The sequence below is a fragment of the Ammodytes marinus genome, assembly GCF_949987685.1.
Source record: "Ammodytes marinus genome assembly, chromosome: 19".
In the NCBI taxonomy this organism is placed as follows: Eukaryota; Metazoa; Chordata; class Actinopteri; order Uranoscopiformes; family Ammodytidae; genus Ammodytes; species Ammodytes marinus.
The window spans coordinates 17,747,352-17,761,640 of NC_137223.1; the positions used below are offsets into that span (position 1 = coordinate 17,747,352).

At 42.8% G+C, this 14,289-nt stretch overlaps 1 protein-coding gene across 1 annotated transcript in view; it reads left to right on the top strand.

Moving 5' to 3' along the window:
- The window catches only part of klhl29 (kelch like family member 29), a 214,028-nt gene that overhangs the window by 130,721 nt on the left and 69,018 nt on the right, over positions 1-14,289 (top strand). Inside the window, exons 7-9 of the mRNA XM_080047433.1 lie at positions 4,140-4,336; positions 7,151-7,263; positions 8,039-8,185. Coding sequence (XP_079903559.1) covers positions 4,140-4,336; positions 7,151-7,263; positions 8,039-8,185 — 457 coding nt within the window. The remainder of the gene's footprint in view (positions 1-4,139; positions 4,337-7,150; positions 7,264-8,038; positions 8,186-14,289) is intronic.

Here is a 14,289-nt window from a genome sequence, read left to right on the forward strand (position 1 = left end):
AGCTGTATTTTAAGGGTCAATAAACCCAGATTACTCCCACTTACATCAGGAGATATCTAGCTCTGCAGATGCTTTTGAGGTTTTACTCGTCTTAAGTTTTGCAGTATCTGTGATTTTTTTTGTCACTACCCATATACAGCAAGGTAAATGCACCGCACTAAAACTGCCCGCAGCATTGAACAATGACACACAACAGTAGTTTTTTCCAATAACAATGGGCCTCATGTTAAAACATTGTCCTTGTGATTTTCCAAAGCCCCTTTTTAGACTGAGGTTTATTAATATGTACAAGCACGAGTCGTATTCACCAATTTCTCTTAACTGCAAAACCGTTCATTACTTATTTCAACCAGATGGTCACCTTTTCATGAATAGGTGCATGTTTGTGAGATGTTATCATTAGCAGCATACTGAAACCTGCTCTCAGAAATAAGCAGACAAACACATAACACATTTATCATCCTCAGTAGTGATTTTAGGAGAGATAAAAAAAACATTAGAAAATATGAATACAGATGCTAACAATGTGAAGTTAATAATCATTGCAGAACCTCTCAGAAAATTGGCAAGCCATTAATATGGATGGCAAAGAGAATAATACATTGAATTAGCTGATTGAACATATTGAAAGTCAAATTCAATCAGATTATTGCATTATGATTCATTTTGAGTGAAACCCTTGTGAAGAAAGGCACATATCTCTTCATGACTCCTATGCAAGATATGGAACACCTTAAATAAATAAACATATACAATTTTCAACTTCTGACAAGATGCCCAGTGTCTAGATAATTCACAAACTTTTATATATATATATATATATATATATATATATATATATAATATTTCATCAGGACTACTTATTTGGTAGAAAAATAGTTACAACTAAATCTAATCACGGTAAAGTACTATTATGGGTTATTATAGGAGAGTACAGGAGATTATACTGTATAAGGAAATACATTTTATCTGCAATCTTTTAGTACTGTGAGCTCCAAAAATGAAACTCCCATGTATTTGGGTGAAGGCAGAAATCTGAGAGATAGACCTTTCAAAGCCTTCACAGCTAGTCACCACTCAAGGTGGGTGTAAAATCACCTTTCAGTGCAGGGCTCTTTGTGAATTAAATATTAACTTCCAACCAATTTGCACTGGCGGGAGGTTTTTGTTCAACTTTTTCTCTCATCACTTCTCAAATGAAACCCTCTATTCTTAAGTACATTTTGTGTCAATAGGCCTTTCAATTTTAAGTTCAATGTCCACATTCAGTTTTCTGTCTTGCTGATGGCCCTGTGTTCACACATAGATAGAGGTGTGGGCTTTAAAAACTCTCCACCTGTCACCCTGTCTTTTGTTGTCCTTTTAAAGCATCTGACACAAACTGGGCTTGTTCCTGCTTAAAACCTTTTTAAAGAAATCTCCTTTTATTATGGACATCATGAATGCCACACCATGGCCTCAATACCACAAAGCATAGTCGAGCTAAACCCTCGCATCCCCACAGTGATGAAGCCAGCACATTATGTTTGTTTATTTTTGTAATATTCTCCTGATTTATGTTGTGACAGAACAAGCCATTTTTAGCCTATACTGTGTAGGCTTTGCATCTGAACAAGTTTCCATCTTAAAATATCCTGTTGGCATATGCGCCTCTGCCACAGAATAGATGGTCTTGTAGGAACAAGCTAAATGTATTCTGTGAAAAAGTCTTTTTTTATGTTGAAGGATATATTTGTGTGTGTGTGTGTGTGTGTGTGTGTGTGTGTGTGTGTGTGTGTGTGTGTGTGTGTGTGTGTGTGTGTGTGTGTGTGTGTGTGTGTGTGTGTGTGTGTGTGTGTGTGTGTGTGTGTGTGTGTGTGTGTGTGTGTGTGTGTGTGTGTGTGTGTGTGTGTGTGTGTGTGTGTGTGCACGTTAGAGCCCCTCCCTTTCTCTGCTTCCTGCTCACCACCATTTTGACAGTCTCTGCTGATTTTAAGACCTCCTCTTGAATAAGTGGTGCATTTTTCACAAACAAATTTATTTGCCTGAGTGTGCCCCTCTTTTTCTCGCCTCCCTCGCCCTATCTCTCCTCCTCTATCTCTCCTGTCCTCCCTGCTGCCTCCCTCTTTCACTATTTAAATTCCAGTCTGCAATCAGACACAGCATAAATATCCACCTCTTTTTAGAAGCTCCAGAAGAGTCATTTCCATAACATAAGTGCTCAGACAAAACAAACTGCCGCTCGAGCCGGTTCCTATTGCACTAATTGAGCAGGTTGATGAGCATGCTCTTCTTTGTATTTTTAGCTCCCCCCCCCCTTCCTCCCTTCCTCTTTTTATTCCCCCACCTCCCTCCATCACTTTAACCCTGAACGACACTTCCCCCTTTTCCCTTCTTCCTTGTCTTACTACCTGCCCCCACTGCAGGGCTTTGCGCGGACAAAAGGGGGCAATAACACTATGTGGCTTTTTGCTTTGCAGGAGGAAAAAAGAGTACCTACCCTTGGTTTTTCCAGCCAATGTCCATCCAGAGACCAATGCCATTTTCTTTAATTTTATTTTTGGATGTCCTTCTCCCCACCCTCCTCTCTCACCTCTTTGAGTAAATGACGACTAATGTCTCAGTTCATACACTACAGGCTACTGATGATTATTGCAGCGGGGACAATGGCTCTGTTTAGGTTGTGATGGTGGATTTTTTTATTTTTTTGTCCGGGGGTGGGGCGGGGATATCTCTTATTTAAAAAAGAACCAAGGCACAGTCATGGAACAACCCGACCACTCTCCCTCTGAAGGATGGCTGCTGGCTCCCTGTGGAAGAACCCGTCTCGCCCCCCTGCCTCCCCCTTTTCCTTTTGCTTCCTCCTCATCATCCACTCCCCACCACCCAAAAAGCCTCTCCTTCGCTCATCTTCACTCTTAACCATTTCGTCCACCTGTCTCATGCCCTTCGTTCTGCTCTCTTTGTCTCACTAAAATGCCGACTGTTTATCATGATTTCTAATCGAGCAAACTGGTTCCAACAGAAAAGGAAAAGACACACACACACACACACAAGAAAAACACACACAAATACAGAGAAAAAGACAGAGCGTTATCATTGTGTGCTGCCATGAGTGGCAGCAGCAAACAGCCTCCATCCATCTTAATGCAGGCCTGCTTTTCATACTGCTGATGTCCGTAGCCACAGGAAGAGAGACAAAGTAGTTGGGCCAAGCTTTCTGCAGGGTTTTGATTCCATTTATTTTGCCCTTGAGTGGATTATTGTTTCACATGGGACATTAAACACGGGTGGCGAGGTGTTATTTAACTCTCTCCTGCCTCCCCGGGGGGCGCCCTGCATGTGAACTAATCTGTGCCATATGATCCCAGTGAAGTCACAAATGTGGCCCATGCAGTTCTGAAAGCAGAGAACCCACCACCACTCCCCCACACACATAGCAGGCACCGCATTACCAAAGGGATATCATATTCTATTTAATTTGCTCATCCAAGCACTCGCCCTGGTACATCTTACAGTGTGCCCGTATAGGAGTGGATACCATATGCTTTGACATCCAACACACACACACACGTCAAGCCAGAGCTGTCCAGTACATCATGCTTTAACCAGCGTTCTTAACATTCTGTCATGTGTCAGTGTGTGGAACTGTGCTGTCACTTTCTTTATCTCTGTGTTTTCCCATCTCGATGGCTCATATGTGCCCTGGCCATGTATGCATGTTCACCTTTCAAAACTATGCATACATGGAAACACACTTGTGATAAAGCATGCCTTTTGTTGAAACAAAGCAATAACTGGTTTGCCCTTATCTCTGTTCAGGGAGGACATTTTGTTTCAGATGCAGCAAATATAGCTGCAAAATATGTTAGTCATTACCGTAGGAAAAGTAGAAACCAACCAAAGTATCTGTTTCTGTCCCTTTTTTTCTTTTTCTTTCACTTTACGTTGTTTATCTTATTGTGTAATGATTATCTTACTTTCTCCCCCCCTCCCTCCCCCCTCTCGTTACTGGCCCAGGTGTGTTTTGGGTGTCGTTTGTAGCGTACACGTAACACTGTGTCCCTATTATACCTTCTCTCTCTTTTTTTTTTGTTGGCTTATTTGCTTCTCCTCTCAAAACTAACTGGCGTCTCTGTGTGCCGTGATTGGTTGCTCAGGTCGTCGGGGGAGACGAGGAGTGGGGACGTGCTGGAGTTGAACATGAGCAACATCAGCGCCGACGTGTTGGAGCTGCTGCTGGAGTTCGTCTACACGGGGTCGCTGGTCATCGACTCAGCCAACGCCAAGACACTGCTGGAGGCCGCCAACAAGTTCCAGTTCAACACCTTCTGCAAAGTCTGTGTCTCCTTCCTAGGTAAGCAACAGCCGAGAAACAAAATGGAAGCTGGTTCTGTGTGTGTGTGTGTGTTGATATGCAAGGATGCCGTCAGGGATTTTGGACCCTATGAAAATATATGAGGCCCCGCCATGCAGGAACAAGACTAATATTCTTTAAAAAGGAAATGTGCTTAAGGCCATCTTATGGTGTAAATGTCCTTTCTTAAAAGTAAAATTCTTGAACAGAAAATTCTCAGCATGAATGCATAACTCAAAATCATTCTAAGTTCAATAATCGAACATTAACAGCAACATAATCAATTATAAAATTATGTAACGGACAGAAAATTAAATCAACAATATTTTTAAATGTAATACAAAGTACATACCAACTAGAAAATAAGCAGGTGTAAAAGTGTAAATGGACAACAAAAGGGAAATGTCCTAAAATATTTCGGGCCCTTGTCAGTAAGGGGCCTAAAAAGAAACATCCATCATTTTCCCCCCCTTACAGTGGCCCTGTGTTTATGTGTGTGTTATATGCCTATATCAGCAAGTGTGTGCCTACTTATTACATCAGATATTCCTAAGCGGCCGTTCCTGCCACATGCTGTGTCTACAGCCTCGTTGAGTATTTTTATGAGTTGTGTGTCATGCTTGATCACTACGCACAAACTTGCAGAATGTCTTGTGAAGAAACTAAATCCCCCCTCGCTGACTTCTGGCACATGGCGCTGGGTTTTTTGTCATGTTTCCAAAAGCTAGCAGCCGTGTGAGAGTTGGTGCCTACTAAATGTGCGCAATTTGGCACACCGCCTCTGATGTGGTCCCCGTGGGTAAGACCAAGCACGGGGGCAGATTTCTAAAAAGGTCAGGGAACAATTGTCACTTAAATGTCAAATCCTCCGGCCTCGGCTATGATGGAATCGAAAAAACCAGCAGAACAGATTGATACTTAGACAAGGAATGGAAAGTGGAGCAGAGGAGTGGGGACAAAGGGGGGGGCTTTCGGGAGCCCAAGGGGTCACATGAAAAGCAAACGGGCATGTTCCACATTTTAGTGGGTAACCAACCAAAGAGGGGACGCAAAAGCTGCCAAATGTCAGGTTTTGCATTCCATTTAATAAACTGTTTTGGATATCTGTGTAGCACTAGGGGGAAGTGCATGTTAGCGGAAAAGGTCAGCGGCAGGAAGGGAGTGAAAGGAAATTTCAAAAAGAGCCAGCAGCCCACGGTATTGATTTGTTTTTCTTCATTCGGGCAAAAAAGAACGGGGAAAACAGGGGAAGACATTTGTCGACTTCATTGCCGGTGAGACGTCAATCCATTCTTCCTCGACAAGATTCATGACATTTGAGCACATTTGAAGGGGAGCAATACTGGCGCAAGCGTGTGTCCTTGGGCAAAGAGAAATTGATACCGTGTCAGATGTTATTGAAGTCTGTAACAAATGTTCTCGGGGGGGAAATGGCAAACCAATATCCTCAACCTATTTCTAGCCCTTCAACTTTTATTCCAAAATACTTTAGATTCAGGCAAATGAGAAATCAGTCGCTCATTGTGTGCCTGCCTCTCCGTGATAAGTCCTGACTCTCTCATTATCAGAATAGTTCAAGTCGCTTAGTGACATGCTCCAAGTTTCAACAGTTATTAAGATAATGGCCACAATGGGGATATTTAAAAAAAAAATCACATTGTTAAACTGATTTTGCACTCGTACTTTTTTATTGCAACAGTTAAACTGGAAACCTGGGAGCCTTGCAATGTAAAAACAAATTGCTGACAGGGTAATGCAACATACGCGGAGAAACACAAAAGCATAACACAGGGACACTTTCAGACAACCTTTTGTTTCGTTCCTTTCCCACACTTTGATGCAGCATGAGGCCCACTTTAATTTTGGTCTTTGGTTTGGCTTTTGTTTTGTGATTGGGCAGATATAAGGTGACCTCTATCGTCTGTTATTTGTTTGGGAAAGACTCTCAGACCCTCTCTTGGCTGATACTCTGATGGCTATTGTTTAATCAGGCCTCTTTTAGTGGCCACTGACCCAGTCGGTCCATGTGTTTGCCTGCCTGCGTGTGTGTGTGCGTGCATGTGTCTGTCTGTCTGTCTGTCTGTCTGTCTGTCTGTCTGTCTGTCTGTCTGTCTGTCTGTGTGTGTGTGTGCGTGCGCAAAAGCATAACACAGGGACACTTTGTTGTGTGTGTGCACTACACTAATAACACATTTGGTATGGTTATGGTGAATACTATATATATATATTCAGGACTCTGTGTGTGTGTGTGTGTGTGTGTGTGTGTGTGTGTGTGTGTGTGTGTGTGTGTGTGTGTGTGTGTGTGTGTGTGTGTGTGTGTGTGTGTGTGTGTGTGTGTGTGTGTGTGTGTGTGTGTGTGTGTGTGTGTGTGTGTGTGTGTGTGTGTGTGTGTGTGTGTGTGTGTGTGTGTGTGTGTGTGTGTGTGTGTGTGTGTGTGTGTGTGTGGGTGGTAGTAGTAGTAGACCCCAAGATCTGACAGGACTTCTTTTAAAGTGGCCCAGCTAATCCCAAATTCCACTCTCTGCCATCCAACACCTCCTGCCTGGGCTGTGAGCGATCGATTCCCCTCGTTGTTTGTCCTCGGAGCTGTTTTGAGTTATTATACTCGTTCTCCCTTAAGTCTCAGGCAGACACACAGCCCGATAGGCTATGGGTCTGCGCTACCTGCAGCCATGCTTTCTCTCCCTTTTTAACTTTATATGCTTGTGATCTTGTCAAAGATGTCCAAATAATGTGTTTTTTTATCCGTCTTAATCAATTTGCCTGCGTCTTTCTTTCTGTTCTTGTTTTCTTCTGTCCTTTTCTGCAATCCAGAGAAACAGTTGACTGCAGCGAACTGTCTGGGAGTGCTGGCTATGGCTGAGGCCATGAGTTGCACGGAGCTCCATAACATGGCCAAGGCGTTTGCACTGCAGAACTTCCCCGAGGTAGGTAGTGGAGATGAATGGTATCCCTACAAAGGCCACTTATTGATTCCTGTGTGGAACTTAAGTAACAACACGCTAGTTCGCAGAGAATACAAGCAACTAAAAGTATTTGCAAAACAGCTATAAGGTATAATAAACATGTAATACGTTTAAGTCATAGAGATGAATAAATTAATAAATCTTTTGATTTTGTACCTACATTTAGCCAATTAAAAGGGGTGCAGGTTTTTTTTTAAACTAGCACATCTTATGCACTTGTTCGTCTAGCACCATCAGTAAAAGGCTTCTCTGATGTTCCTTATTCTTTTAAAGCTTCACACACTCCTCATAATAGCAAACTAATAATTTGATAAGACCAATCTATGACTACACCTGTCAGTCAGAAATCTTGAAAAAAAAATTCCACAATTCACTACTGAATGTGTATTATACAGGAAGTAGTGAATAATAAGTGAACAATGGAGGGAATTGGGGTTTTAAGACAATCCTCGCAAAATAACTTTCTTATTTTACGTTTCTGTGAATACATTAAATGAATGAGACACGGGTTAATCGGTGACCTTAAAAGGGGGATTTGATTTAACGTTGGACACAGCCAGTCTTTAATGCTAAGCTAAGCTAATATTTAGCGGAAAACAGTTGGTATAAAAACAATCCTTGTCATCAATCTCATTTAGTTCCTCTAGAAATAATGCTGGTGAATGAAATGCTGGACATCTGTTTTTTGACAAAATGTCGTACAAAGGATTTTCACTTGTTTATTTCCAAACAACAGGTGGCAGGACAGACGGAGATCATGAGTGTATCTACGGAGGATCTGGTGGCCTACCTGTCCAACGACAGCCTCAACACCAAGGCTGAGGAGCTGGTCTATGAGACGGTCATCAAATGGATCAAACAAGACTCCAACTCCAGAGTGCAGGTAATAAAAAACAAGTAGCCCCATCAATGCCTGTTTTACTGCTCTGCTCTGCTCTGACTGTACATTGTGAAAAGAAAAATGAACACACATGTAAGTGCATCATGAGTGCAAAGAAAGCCTGAAAGCCCTTGTTGCCTCTGACAGGACGGATAGTGTATATGTCCACAGAGGCCCGTTAGCATGGTCGTTCTATCGACTATCCCCGCCTCCTGCGAGAGGTACGCAGCATGAAAAACACAGACAAGTGGCCCCCTTGTTTTCTCTCGGCAGTGTTCATCAACTTTGCGCTTCAGATGCAGCCTAACACAGCAGTTGTTCATAATCTCTGGAGTGCTTTGCCCTCAGAACGGAGCTCTATTCTTAGTTCCACTTCATTTGTTTTTGTTGAGACACAATACAGCATGGGAAAACCAACAACACCAGCGACGGTCGAAGTTCCTTTTTTCTGTCCACCTCACAGGTGTTCTGATGTATTCCTAGAGGCTCTTAATCATAATCAAAGGTTTTCTCCCCCCCCCCCCCCTTCACCCCCCGGAGATAACTATTGACATGGAGGTACAGGCGGGTCAGATCTTAAGAGACATAGAATCAATAGGCCTCAAGGTCAAAGCATCAGTCGACATTCATAGAAAGGTAAATAGACTGCACTTTCAGACAGATACCCATCCCGCGGTTAAAAACCTCAAGTCATGAGATTTTTATGGATGTGCTCACACAACCATGAATATGAAGCTGGTGATTTTAAAGTATTGTATTCCTCTTTGAAAATGGAGATGGGAGTATTATCTGATAAATGACACCAGTCCGACAGCGGAGGAGTTCTTTCAGAGTATAGTGTCTTACCGTCAACCACAGGAGCCTTAAATTATTAGCTGAATTAGATTCGGTGCGGCTCTCCGTAATCAATGTTGTCACCTTTTGCCCCCCACTTTAATAAGTCGCTTCACCTATTGGATTCAAAGTTTTTAATTTGTCGTTTAATATGTGCCACACACATTGTGAAATCCATCAGGCCTGTACTGAGTAATGAGTGCAACACGGACCATTAAAAGCAACTGGCAGTTTGTTATTTGGCCACATACGGTAGATGCTAACATTGATTTTTTTTTTTTTAAACGGCAGTGGTATCAAAACATCCCTAATGATAAATTCATAGCTAAATTGAGGTGACTGAGAGATTTGACTGTGTGGTCCTGCAAAATCACAAGGCTGATGTTTTTAAGGAGAGCACGCGCGGCCCCCTGTCATCTGAATCAAAAAAAGAAAAGAAAAAGACGGCTCAGTCCGCCGCACTCCTGCAATCTCACACTCTAATGGAGAGGTGCAGAGGTGAGTTACTCAAATGAAGTAGAAAAGGGGGAAAAAAAGAAATGGAAAAAATGTTCCCGGTTGTCTGAACAACCCACTTCGCTGGTTCCTGAGACGAGACTCGCAGGTCACCCCCGTCCCCGAAGAGAGAGGGAGAAAAAGGAGGAGGGGCAAGGAGAGAGAGAGAGAGGGAGCGAGGGATAAGCAGAGCAAGACGGAAGGACAGGAACTGGTGAGCAGTGATTGAGAAAAGAGAAAAACATGGTGAGAATTGAAGAAAAGCAAAGAGGAGAAAAAAAAGTGAAAAGAGCCCCTGTGTTTTTAATCTGATACCCTTGTGCCTCTGCGCACAGCCGTGACATCCAGGCAGCACACATTGAGCTCTCGGTCAACCTCAAATCTCCTTCCCATGTGTGACGGAAAAAAACACAACTTGCATTCCTGGTCCCGGTGGAGGGGAAGAGAGAGAGACTGACAGAGAGAGAGAGAGAGAGAGAGAGAGAGATAGAGAGAGAATATGACTTATTCCATCGTGCCATAGGAGAAGGTTGTGACCCTGAGGGCTGAGTTTACACGCATGGTCCAGCACCAGCTCATCATTCCAAGCCTCACTTGCCTCCTTCGTCCCTTCTGCCCATTTGGAAGGCAGGGGGGAGCAAACGGAAATCACCACCCCATAACCTGTGACATTTTAATGACATGTCAGTGCAGTGTGTGAGAGCGCTGTCGGAAAACTCGGGCAAGGAGGAGGGGAAAAGCTTTAAGCCCTGCGCTAAGTTTGTGTGTATTTGCGTTCATCTGAGCGCGGCCACATGTGTGTCAGTGTGTGTGCTTTGTGCGCTGCTGGTTGTAAGCTGCAGGCCATAGAGTGGAAAAGTGGCATATTGAAGGCACTGGGTAAATAATATGCAATTTTCTCTCCCCGCTATGCTGTCACTAACGTCCAATGGCACCGTTGAAACATGGGCCCGGACGTCGCTTATAGACAGAGGGAGGGCGTTTGAGCGTATGTAATGGTTTGCTATGAGACACAGAACCACTGAATGGAAGAAGAGAATTTCTCTGATTCAGTATTATTGAAGGTGTGCCGCCCTGCTAGCGTCTGCTTCTATATGCTTGTGTACATGTAGCTAAAAAAGAGTCAAAAGGACTACAAGAGAAATGTTATTGCCCTTGAAAAAGAGGAACATTTGGAATCATTCACTGCTGAAATGGACATACAATCATTTTTGATGAGGGTCTTTAAATAAACTGCCAGTTGATCTGCAACATACATTGAGAGCTTGGCCAAGGCATTCTATCAGGTCCGGGAGCCTGGTGTGGGGGAATCCTCTTAAATGTGATGCATGTCTTTCCATTAGTATGCAGCAGTCCTGAGCTTTCTGTACCTCCTAAAATGTGCATCGAAAGTGTTCATCTAGAAGAGATGCAGACACTCAACATAACTTATTATTATTATTTTTTAGTCTGGACCACATGTTTCTGGACTTGGAGCCCAGGTAGTTGGACTCTCACTCTGTGCCTTTACTGGCTCTTCTTGGCACTATCAATTGCTCTCCGGAGCGCGTGAATGGACTTCATGTACCTGTCCAAATCATCTGAATTGTAATAGTCAGTCTTTTAAGTTTGGCACTGGACATCAGTGGTGGAATGTACACCAACCACAACTGCCTGTAGATAATAAGGGCAGCATCCACTCATACGTTTTTCTAGTTTAGGAGAAAAGTCTGAAGAAATTGTCTCCATATCAGCACTATTTGTTGGTGATGATGAAGGAGACATAATGTTACTTTCTGGTCCTGGCGGTGAATGGATAGACTGACGGTGGCAGAGTCAGGCATCAAAGGGTCGACCCAGGTCTCTGTGAAAACCATAACGTTACATTTCTTAAATTCACGTTGAAAACCCAATCCTGCTCGGGAGTTCATCCACCTCATTATCCAGTGACTTGACATTTGCCAGAAGAATACTTGGTAGAGGAGGCTGGTTTTCCTCAGCCTTTTCCAGGTAAGGCAGCAGGTTGCTATGGATATTCCCCATTGTTGGTTCATAAGTGGTACAAAAAAAAGAAGTGTCTGTGAAGGAAGTTCTTTCAAGGTTAGAGGTCAACTCAGGTGGAACAATATTTCAGTAGACTTGGATGAATTATGAAGCAATATTAAGTACAGGCTTGCTTGGCCAAAGAGAACTAGACTGCAACTTGGGTGACTTGCATTTCAATTCTGACAGACACTTCCTGAGAGCATTGTATTAACCTTGTGCTATCTCTAACAGCTCCCAGGCTCGGGCACCAAGCGTACCAATGTTTTGGTTCAGAGCTGAACACAGTGACCCATAACATTTCTGGGTCTAAGGAGATGAGACTTTATCTATACAGCTGGCCGAAAAGTCTCCTAACAGGCTACAAGGCTGACATAGTGTCTGAGATATAGACAGACACACAAGAACACATGAACTATTAATCTCTTACCATTAATATGAATCATACTAAAGACCGAAAACTCCCCCACACTGTCCACTTAAATGTGCAGAAGTTGTCCTCGATGATATTGTATGACAGGGTTTGTGTGGGCGGTTGGCATGTTGCAAAAAAATAATAATAATCTGAATTTAAAGCAATAAAAAAAGCAAAGTTGAGGGAACATAAAGATTCATCCTTCAACGAACGTCAACAATACATCTGAGACCTTAACACACCTCCACATTCAGTCTGCAAGACATAAGTTACATAAACAGAACATAAGGCTGGAAAAAATTGTGTCCTGTGTTATGTTTTCTGTGTGAAGGACAGACAGATCCCTGCCCTTTCGATTACCAAGCAGTCTTTTGTGGGACAACCACTGACACATGGCTCCAATTATAGCGGGCTAGGGTCTGCCAAAACCCTGAATAGGACCTCCATTACGCCTCACTTCAACATATTTTATAAAGGATCCTATCTTGCCAGGTGACTCAGCCTGACAAAAGAGGCTGATTAATTGGCTCTTTGGAAAGTAGCCCACTTATATAACAGCTAAAAAGGAAAGTTAATGGTGTATTTTCATGATAAAAAAAGGCCATCCATGCCATTAGCAAGGGCCCGCTGTCCAATCATCAGAAATAACAATGGCCCGCCCTTACATTTTGCAGTTCACAAGCCAAATTAATATAGTTAGAGGTATTAATTCATATGCTTATATAGCTATTATTAAGGGTATTTTATACAATTGACTTTGGTAATGTAGGGATTTCTTTGCCTTCAGCAATCATTAAGTCAAAAAATAAATAATCCAGAACAAATGATGCTATCATTACGTAGTAAGAGTATAATATTATCAAAGAATAAATCGTGCTTTGAGGCTGTGTGGGGATATAAAATCATTTTTCCACACTGTTTTATGACTAATTTATCTTGAAACGACCTCACTGATCAGCATTACTACAAATGACCCTTTCACCACAAGCGCCAATTTTAATTTAGTGCTCCTCTTTATAAGCGCCCCATTGAAAAGGAAAACTTTTTTTGAACATAGCACTCCTGTATTTATTGAAAGGAGGAGCTTCATGCCACAACAAGCACCTTTTTCAAGACGTAGAAACTGTGGTACAATGAGAGGAAATGAACATGGAGGCCAATGCCAGCATGATTTGTACGAACGCAAACTATTGAAGATACGAAGCCAGGGAATATAGACGCAGATGCAGCAGGCAAGTGTTGCTTTTTTTTCTGCCTCCTCTCCACTCATTCTCCGTTTCTCCAACTCACATGAACACACTACATTACATCCACACGTATAGGGATTTACACTCTTCATATCCCAGTCCTGTGCTCAAAGGTTCACACAAGACTGGAAATCACATACAGTATATATCGGCCTTGGTGCGAATTATGTATCAGAGAGTGGATGGGCTCTGATTCAAGCCACTGAGCTCCGGACCTCCATTCTCATCTGTGTCCATTGTCGTCCCAGGGGGCACGCAAAAGTTCTGATGTGTGCAGCCAGATGAACTGCACTCACTTAACCGTGGCAGCATGCATATCCAGAACAAGTTAAAGGCACCTCATTTTCCACTGGCCTCCCTTTATAAACAAACAAGAGTTGCAAGAGCTATACCATGCATAGAATAACAAACAAATTACGCTATCAGTTCCAAGGAAGCAATCTTCTGTTTTCCCCAATATTCACGAGGAATGATAAAAAAAAGGTGCCACACTATATCAGGGAGGGGGAAATAAAAGGAGTTGCTATAGATATCATTCCATGTCAAAGATAATTCAGTGAGTTGTGAAAAAAAGCCAGAAAGCAGTCATTCATACGAATAGGTTTTGAATTAAATGAGCGGAAGAAAGCTTATTTTTTACTATTTTTTCATTTTTCTTTGGAATTAAGTCACGCTGAAATAGGCCTCAGAGGAGAACACATTGCACCTGTCAGTAGTTGCTCAGGGCAGCAGTCAGCGTCTGTCGTCTGTACAACTCTCTCCATCCCCCCATCAATCCTTCCGGCTGATGTGCACACACAGTCATGCAATCACCAAAACCCACAAACACGTGCAGCAAAGCGTCTCTTGAACCCATACCAAGTGCCATTTGCGAAAGCATATTTTACTCATCCATTATGTGTTGCCAGGAGAATAAGGCATATGCGTGTGTGTTCTCACACATTAACCTGCACACACTCAAAAAGACACGGAGCTGTGGTCATTTCAGCTGAGTGGATCTGTTAGCGCTTTGAGGCTAAACATGGGCACGCGCTCTATTGAACACACACTGTGAGTGAGCGTGTGTGTGTGTGTGTGTGTGTGTGTGTTTGTTT